Source organism: Colobus angolensis, unplaced genomic scaffold, assembly GCF_000951035.1.
Source record: "Colobus angolensis palliatus isolate OR3802 unplaced genomic scaffold, Cang.pa_1.0 Scaffold5, whole genome shotgun sequence".
Classification (NCBI taxonomy): Eukaryota; Metazoa; Chordata; class Mammalia; order Primates; family Cercopithecidae; genus Colobus; species Colobus angolensis.
The window spans coordinates 28,971,206-28,980,528 of record NW_012118487.1 but is presented as its reverse complement, the minus strand read 5'-3'; the positions used below and the strand labels follow the sequence as shown (position 1 = coordinate 28,980,528).

The 9,323-nt window shown below is 39.6% G+C and overlaps 1 protein-coding gene across 2 annotated transcripts in view; it reads left to right on the top strand.

The window, feature by feature from the left end:
- FNIP2 (folliculin interacting protein 2) overlaps nt 1–9,323 on the top strand; it is a 139,081-nt gene that overhangs the window by 90,289 nt on the left and 39,469 nt on the right. For both annotated transcript variants that reach the window (XM_011959698.1, XM_011959697.1), the window contains 4 exons: nt 2,115–2,316; nt 2,634–2,722; nt 4,411–4,557; nt 4,676–4,845. In XM_011959698.1, the coding sequence (XP_011815088.1) occupies nt 2,115–2,316; nt 2,634–2,722; nt 4,411–4,557; nt 4,676–4,845 (608 nt within the window). The remainder of the gene's footprint in view (nt 1–2,114; nt 2,317–2,633; nt 2,723–4,410; nt 4,558–4,675; nt 4,846–9,323) is intronic.

The window sequence follows — 9,323 nt, the reverse complement described above, 5'->3', positions numbered from 1 at the left end:
AAAAAAAAAAAAACTACAGAATGAAACTCAGTTGATTTAAAATTCAGTGGAGCAAGTAAGTTCTCCACTGTTACAGCTATGGAAATTTTTCAGAAATTCAGCAGGTGGCACTCTCTCCTACGTTAAAACTGATGAGAGCATTGGCTATTGTTTATGGGGTGGAGATGATGATGATGAGAAACTGTATTGGGTTCAGTGTTTATTACAGTTTGATTATTAAAGCTGGCCTAAAGATGAGTGGACTGGTATGGCCATTTTACTTTTGAAAAAGAGGGGAAACGTAAGATGACAGACAAAGAGGAAAGGATTGCAAGCAAGCCTTATTGTAATATAAACTCAGAAGAATTTCCTATACAGAACAGAAATCAACTACTATAGTGCAAGAAAACAAGGCTTTAGTACCAGTACCTTGGTAAAGAAGAAAGAACATTGTATGAAATTGTGTGAAGTTCTAAGGAAACCTCAAGAATTTTCTCTGATGATTAGAATCTAGGGATTTCCTGGAGAAAGCAATTGACGATTTTTTGTAATGTGTAGCATTTATAAGAGCACTATGTGCCATTAGTGACACATCTGGAGTGAAAACCTTTGACTGATTTACCAACTGTAACTACATCTCCAGGATCTTGCTTGAAGTTAAGGGAAACAGTAACATATAACAAGGTTAGAATAAGATGTCTATCTCCTTTCCTTTAAAAATAGCCAGATGCAGTGGCTCACAGCTGTAATCCCAGCACTTTGGGACAGTGAGGTGGAAGGATCACTTGAGCCCAGGAGTTCAAGACTAGCTTGGGCAACATAGGGAGACTCCATCTTTACCAAAAAAAAAAAAAGAAGATGTACCTGGCACGGTGGTGTGTGCCTTTGGTCGTAGTCCCAGCTACTTGGGAGGCTGGTGGGAGGATCGTTTGAGCCTGGGTAATTGAGGCTGCAGTGAGCCATGATCACACCACTACACCCCAGCGTGGGTGACAGAGTGAGACCCTGTCCCCCCAAAATTAATTAATAGCTTTCCTGACCATAACACTTTTGGCCTATGTATGTTTAATAATAAAATCTGGGTTTATTTGAAATCACACAAGCATTAAAGACTATGAGTAGAGCCCTAAGTAAATAAGTTGAAGACCAGGGGCAGAAGGCTAATTCTCATATTCTGCCCAGCATGAGTAATTGTTATGTTGTAATTTATAGTCAAGAAAATGGAGGAAGCAGTACCTTTCCATATTTGGCAGAGATATGAGACTAAATGATGGAGTTAGTGAGAAAGAGAAAACGTATTGCCCGTGTAGGGCTCTCATTTGCAATGTTAGGTCCTTTGTGTTGGTGTTTTTGTAGGAAAAAAATATTTGTATGCTTGCTGTTAGTAGCTATTTGGTAGCTACACTGGCTTTCCACAGTAGTTAAGTAAGAGACATGGTTAGACTGTTTTTGTGAGGCTTACCCTGTAAGACTAAATATATATTTAGAAGTTTTGGGCTTCATGGCCGTCATCACAGAAGCCAAGTCTCTCAAAAGAATCATAGGTTTTTTGAAAATTTTGCTGTAGCAGAAGAGAGGTAAGTGTTTCTGCTTGAAGGATTTTCAGAGAGCTTAATCACATGGCTTAATCTGAGCATTTAGAAGAGTTACTTGATCTAGTAGTTTTAATAGCCCTGGGAAAGTAATCCTGGAAGTACCAGTACATGTTCAAATGTGATACTCTTGTTCAACAGAATACCATGTAGGATCATTCCTCTTTTGACGTCTTATCTATTGGTATCTGTCAGCCAAAATAAAGGGACTGTGTTTTGGGTAAACAGATATTTCATATTCCTTCTTAAATATCATCAGTTTGACATAAAATGATCCAAAGGAAAAGGACAAGAGTAACAACAGGAAATTTAAATTACTTGTAGCTTTCGTTTGAGTTTCTTTCCATATTAGGATAATACTGTGTGGCAAGCAAGCTGACGTTCTCATCTGCATGCCAGAGAATTATAGAAGAGAATGAACTAAAGGCGGATATACTCTTAGTTACGACTGAATGTTCTGGGTGTCATCCCCAGTCATTACAGTTGACCATCAGTGTGACTCATTGATGCATGGCAACTTTTCAAACTTGTATTTCCCTCCAGGTCAACTGATGAGACATTCAGCTTGGCTGAAGAAACCTGTAGTTCTAATCCATCTATGGTTAGGAGGAAGAAAATTGCCATAAGCATCATCTTTTCCCTATGTGAGAAAGAAGAAGCACAAAGGAATTTCCAGGACTTCTTCTTTTCTCATTTTCCCCTGTTTGAATCTCACATGAACAGGCTGAAGAGTGCAATTGAAAAGGTAATAAGGATGTAATCCAAAGTCAAATAGAGAAGTGATTGTGGGGCTTTGAAAATGGCAGAATTTCTTTCTTTATGTATCAGATGTCTTTCCTAAGGAAGTTAAATCACCCGTAGCAGTGATAAATTCTTAGGCATGTTGATGTTAGTTACCAGATACTGGGTTGCCTTAGAGAAAGAAATTACTGTTTTTTCATGACTGAAGGCATTATTACCTTGAGTGTTGTTAATTGATTACATATTTTTTATTAATAAAGCCCAGTAGATAAGTTATAAAATTTCTTCTCAGTAATTTGGCTTGCTTTCTCTTCAATAAAGGCTATGATCTCCTGTAGGAAAATAGCAGAATCAAGCCTCCGAGTCCAGTTTTATGTCAGCCGTTTGATGGAAGCTCTGGGAGAATTCAGGTAAAGTGGCAAAGTTTGACAAATCCAGCAGGAGGTATTTATGAGCAGCCATGGATAAGGAGAAACTGTAACTTGGAAGAATTGGGGGCCTGGCAGTTATTCCTTACTTTTGTGGTTCTGCTCTTCAAGATGGAAACAGAACAAATGAAGCAAAAAATTTAAATAATTTACTAATGAATAATCCTCACTACTGCTCGATCGACAGTCCCTGATAGGATTGTTTTTATCAGGATGAATGGGGAAAACTAATGTTCAGGTATCTCTCACCAGTCTATTCATTATCTTATGTCAGCCTCACAAAAGCCATAAGCACTACTAACCCCGTTTTACAGATGTGGAAACTTGAGTTCACGGATGCTTATTCACAGTACAGATGGAGAGGTTATGCATGTCGGGGAGATATACATTCCAGTTTGCCAGGACAGTCCTAGTTTGTACCCAGTGTCCTGTGGAAACTGGTGTCTAGAATCCTCACTCCTAATATCTGTGTGGAAAGGGAGTCCTTGCTCCTCGTATCTGCGTGGAAAGGTAAATTGCACTGGGTAGCAGGTGGGATCCTCTCTCATCATGCTGAGTTGGGATTGTTGCACCATTTAGAGCCACTTTCTTGATGGGAAATAGAATCCCACTCCAAAGCAGTCATGAGCTAATGAGTCAAACTGTTACTCCATAGCTGAAGGATAAAAAAGATTTATAATCCTTTGAATGTTAGAACACTTCCATGATGCTTAACGTATATGTTGATGAACTCTATAATGCTACCTGGAGCAAAATCACAAGCCTTTTTTAACTCTGGGTTATGTGTTAAAGTACTCAAGTAACATGTTACTCATTATCTGGTGATCGCTAAGACTTAAGTCATATATTTGAGAATGACACAAAGTTGTGCTCTTTGATGGCAATCTGATGATTAGTACACCTTCCATAATTTTTTGGGAAAGCACTAGAGATTTGCCTGTTGCTCTGCTGTGGTCAGACTGGACACTGGCTTGTGCTTGACAATCTGGGTCCTACTTTTTTTTTTTTCTATTTTGTTAGACTAAGTCTCGCTCTGTCACCAGGCTGGAGTGCAGTCACCTGCAACCGTCACCTCCTGGGTTCAAGCGATTTTCCTGCCTCAGCCTCCTGAGTAGCTGGATTTACAGGTGCCTGCCACCACACCCAGCTAATTTTTGTATTTTTAGTAGAGATGGGGTTTTACCATGTTGGCCAGAATGTTCTCAGTCTCTTGATCTTGTAATCTACCACCTCGGCGCTCCAAAGTGCTGGGATTACAGGCATGAGCCACCATGCCCAGCCGAGAATCTGGGTCCTACTTTAATGAAGTGTTCATTTTTCAAAGGTCAAGAAGCTGAAAGCGAGGCTTTCTAGTTCTGTGCTTTCAGTTTCTGTAGAGTCTCTGTAGTAGCAACCCAACTTAGCCGTTGTCCCACGGAAGCAGCCATAGACAATAAATAAGTAAATGAATGAGTATGGCTGGGACCCGGTAAAACTTTTTATTTACAAAGAAAGGTGGCAGTCAGATTTGGCCTGTGGGCCACAGTGTGCCAACCCCTGTTATGTGTGGAGCTTGAATCTTTTAAGGACTACATAGATTCACATTGTTTTCTCCTTTATTCTTTTACACCAAGGTTATCCAAAATAGTATTTCTGACACTTTTGTGTTTCCCTCTCTTTCTGTTCTATAGAGGAACTATCTGGAACTTATATTCTGTTCCAAGGATAGCTGAACCTGTATGGCTTACCATGATGTCTGGCACTTTGGAAAAAAACCAGCTCTGCCAGCGCTTTCTCAAGGAGTTTACGCTTCTGATAGAACAGATCAATAAAAACCAGTAAGCTTCAACTCTCTGGAGACTTGTATGCAAATCCCATAACCAATGTATGTACTGCATAGGAAGTGCCTCTTTCTGTATTGACTAAGTTGGTTGTATCTTTTTCCGTTTCTTTAAGGTTTTTTGCTGCCTTACTGACTGCAGTGTTAACCTACCACCTGGCCTGGGTCCCAACTGTCATGCCTGTGGATCACCCTCCCATTAAAGCCTTCTCAGAGAAACGTACCTCCCAGTCAGTGAACATGCTGGCCAAAACACATCCATATAATCCTCTCTGGGCACAGCTGGGTTAGTACCTAATTTGACTATTCAGAGAATATATAGGATGGAATAGGAAAAGAAAAGCTAGAATTTGTAGTTTATACTGGCTCTCTCACCCAATAATTCATAGGTTGTCATTGGGCAGATGAGGAATAGGAAGTTGGTCCCTGGATGCTAATTGTAAGGCCACCACCTTCCTCTCCTTACCCCAAGTGGCAGCTTTGTGCTATACTCTTAAAGCAGTGTAAGCCAACTGTGTTCTCCCATTCCACAGCGGCTGTTCACCCTCAAGCTGGATTTCTTAACCTCAGCACTGTTGACCAGATAATTCTTTGTTGGTTGAGTTGTGGGGTGTAGGAAGAGCTGTTTTATGCATTAACAGATGTTGAGTGGCATCCTTGGCCTCCATTTACTCGATGCCGGTAGAACTGCCCCTCCCACCTCCCACCCAAAGTTGTAACAATCAAAAATATCCACAGAAAAGCACCTCATCCTGGAAAGCAGCATGTTATAATAACAATAATGAAAGCTGACACTATGAGCCAAGCACTGTTTTTACACATATTCATTAGATTCTCATCCCTACACTTACTACTCTCAGCCTCATTTTGTAACAGTACAGATGTTGTCTTGTCCTTGTGCTCTTGGTCATGAGATGTATAAGTGAATATAAGCCCCCTCGTGGTTAGGGGTAAAAGGCATGTTCTAAATCAATTAAAGAATTTATGGATATTTAAATGGACTTAAGGGAGGGGGGACATGGAGAGAGGCTAGTTAACAAATACAAAATTACAACTGGATAGGAGGAATAAGTTCTAGTGTTCTTTAGCACTGGATTAGGATAGGTAATAGCTTATTTTCAGAGAAAGCTAGAAGAAAGGTTTCAAATGTTCCCAACACAAAGAAATGATAAAAGTTTAGGGTGATGGATATGCTAATTGCCCTGATTTGATCATTACTCAGAACATGCCTAACTAATTCTTGGTCATACAGGAAGTTTTTCCTGGGAAAGATAGAACATGGCTGTTTTTATTATAGAACAATAATAGTCTTGAAAGAAATGCAGGCTCATTAAGTGGAGAAGGAAAGAGGGCTGGATATTAAGGAAACATTGTATTCCATGCTGCTGGATCACCCATTTTAAAACAATGCTAATTAAGTAGTGTGCATTTAGTTAAATAAATGTACTCATAATTAGGTGTGCTTCTCATCTGAAGCATCACTGAGAGCCATTAATTCCCTATGTTCAGCATAACAAGGAAGAGTCTTTTCCTGTAGGTTCTCAATCCTCATCTTTCAGAGGAGATCATGTATTGCTGAAAGTCTTCAGTCCTCCCTTCCCCCAAACAGTCCATGAGGGGTCTGGCTATGGACAGGAGGAGTGTGAGGAGGGGACAAGGCCCTGGTCATCGAAGGCCTGTGATAGCTTCTGGTCAGCGAAGGCCTGTAATAGCTTTATAAAGCCAAGTGTAAGTGATGGCTGAGTTTCCATTATTGCAATGAAGTCGGGGGGGCCTTCAATAATTTGACAGGTAGAAGCACTTGCTTCACATTTCATTGTTTTCATTCAGTATTTAGCAAGTCACAGTAAACATGAAAATAGAAACTGCTGGGAATACACAGTGATGCAGATACAATTTCAATCCAGGTTCCTAAGTATAGAGAAGACTATCTGGAATCATTCCAAAGACTCCTCTGAGAGCTTTCCAGGACAGGTGCCACTGTGTGTTCCCCCTCCACGGCTGCTCAGCACTACCAGGGAAGAGGGAGGGAAGCTGGATGCCACTTTCACAGGCTTGCGGCTCAGGAGCTCGGTGATCCTTGCTTCTGCCCAGCCACTTCCCTGTGTACAATGCGATCGCCACCCGTTAGTGGGCTGTGGAAACAATTTAGTGGGTTTAATTAAAAAGCATTTAATTGGTGTAATAGAGTAGAAAATATCAGTGACTTACATGTATACTTTGTCAAATGTCTGTTTCAAAAGGTGCACTGAGGTTGCAGTATAAAATGTATTTCTTTCTTGGAATAGGTATACAAAGTTTCAATGCTGCTGTCTACACCACTGACTGAAGTAGTTCCATATAGGTCTCTTTTTGACCTAATGATGTTAAGGGTTTGTGGAAATGAAAAGGAGCTTTTCTACCCAAAAGAGATTTGGACCACTGATTTAATATAAGTTAAAATGTGTGAAATTTTTTTCTCAGAAGTTTACATTGTATTTTTCAAAATGCAGTGGAATTAGACTACAAATCAATTTCTTTTTTAAATTCTCACTTTCTCAGAAATCAAACCATGTATTTTTGTTGTTGTTGTTGTTTTTGAGACAGAGTCTCACTCTGTCACCCAGGCTGGAGTGCAGTGGTACAATGAAGGCTCACCACAGCCCCAACCATGGGCTCAAGTGATCCTCCCACCTCAGCCTCCCTGGTGGCTGGGACTACAGATGTGCGTCAACATGCCCAGCTAATTTTTGCATTTTTTGTAAAGGCAGAGTTTCGCCATGTTTTGCAGGCTGGTCTCGAACTGGGCTCAAGCGATCTACCTGCCTCTGACTCCCAAAATGCTGGGATTACAGGTGTCAGCCACCGTACCCAGCTGAAAACCACATTTAAATAACCCACAAGCCAAACAAATTGCACAAAAGAAATTAGAAAACACTTGAAATAATGATAATAAAGATGCGATAAGTTAAACTGTGTAGGGTATAAGGAAACACTGTTGAAAGGGGAATTCTACAACAGAGACATTATTAGAATGTGATCAGGAATAAGTGTGCCTTTAAGATCCTTACCTCTCTTCTCGTCTCCTGCTTTTGTTCTCTCTCAGCTTCTCCTTGTTTATTTTTGTTTCTGTCTGTATAGTCCCCTACCTCTCTAACCCCCTTTCTTTCACCATGCTTTCTTTACAGAGCTTCTAACTTCTCTCAGCTTCTCCACTTCATTCTTTTCTCTCTTTCTAGTTTCCAACTTTTCACTATTGTTCCCCTCAACAGTTCTTTCATTTCTTCTCCCTCTTCCTCCCTCTTTATTTTCTTTTTCTCTACTTGTTTTACCCTCCTGGCTGTTATCTCCTCTCCTTCTCCATCCTCTTTTGGCTTCACCCCAGTTCTCTATCATTTTGCACCTCTCTAACATCCCATCTTTTTTCTTTCTGCTTTCTCTTCTCTCTATTCTTCCCTCTTTCTTCCTAGTTTCCTCTGTCTCTCCCTCCCTGAGTCTCAACTCTGTGTCCCTGTTTGCCACCGTTGCTTTCTGTGTCCTCCTCTTCTGTGACCTCTCCTCCTACTTCGTCCAGCACCTTTCCTGCTTCCGTGCACTCTGTCTTTGGCCTGTTTCACTTGTAAGCCCTCTTGACTCCTTCACTTTTTCTTCTGCTTTTTCCCCATTTGCCTCTCTTTTAAATTTTTATTTTTAATTGAGGTAAAAAGCACATAACAACGTTTATTATCTTAACCATTTCGAAGTGTACACAGTTCAGTCATGTTAAGTACATTCAAATTGTTGTGCAATTTCTTCATTTTAAAAAATTATACTCATGAAAACAAATCTACTCTAAAAATTAGCTTCAGTTATCCAGGACTCAAAAAAAATTGCCTTCAACTTCCAGTAAATATTTAATATTGTAGGTCTATTGTTTTAAAAATGCTTTATTTTATGAAGTTTGGCTATAATGTAATAGCACTGGTTCCAGTCACATTGCACTCATTATTTTATATAGTTTAAGTGATTATAAATTGTATTTTTAATAACCTTCCTTGTTTTACCATTTCCATTTATTCCTTGGTTATTAAAATGTGCAATATTCAAAGGCATTGCTAAAAAATAATATTCTAAGTGTTCTTTCCCCTGTAGTTTGTTATGCCAGATTTTGGATAAGTAATGCTGCTTCTTAATTAATATTGAAACTGATTTAACAAAAAATATTTCATGAATTGCTGAAATGACTGTTGATATCCTGCAGCAGTAGGCAGATGTAATCAAAGTCACAGTAATGAGCTCTTAGGAAGTTTTTCTCAAACAGAAATCCTAGCTTCAGCCTACAATTCTGAGTTACTCTCTTAAATTCTAGGCTGATTTCTCAGTTACTTGCAAAGTCCTCTCAATTAAAACTCTATCAGCCTGTAATCTAGTCATTTTATAGAGAGGATTGTTTATTATTATTTCTGTCCTGCCCTTTGAATGTTCTTAGGAACCTTACTCGAGGGACTACTCGCAGAAGGAGGTATTTCCTAATGGGTCCCGGGGGAGGTACTTTCTGATAGTTCTCATCACTTTTTTTTCCATACTCATCTATTTTAATTAGTTTTATCCAGTATATGCCCTTATAACTGCTTTCTCTCCTCTCTAGATGCATTCCTCAGAGGGGTTCTAACTTCCTAAATTCTGATTTATACCAATTACCATGTATCACTTCTCCTCCTTTATTTAGTATCTTTTCAGCTTTTGATTTGTTCCAACATTCTGGTTGTTGTTGTTTTTTTTTTTTTTTTTGAGACAGTCTTCCTC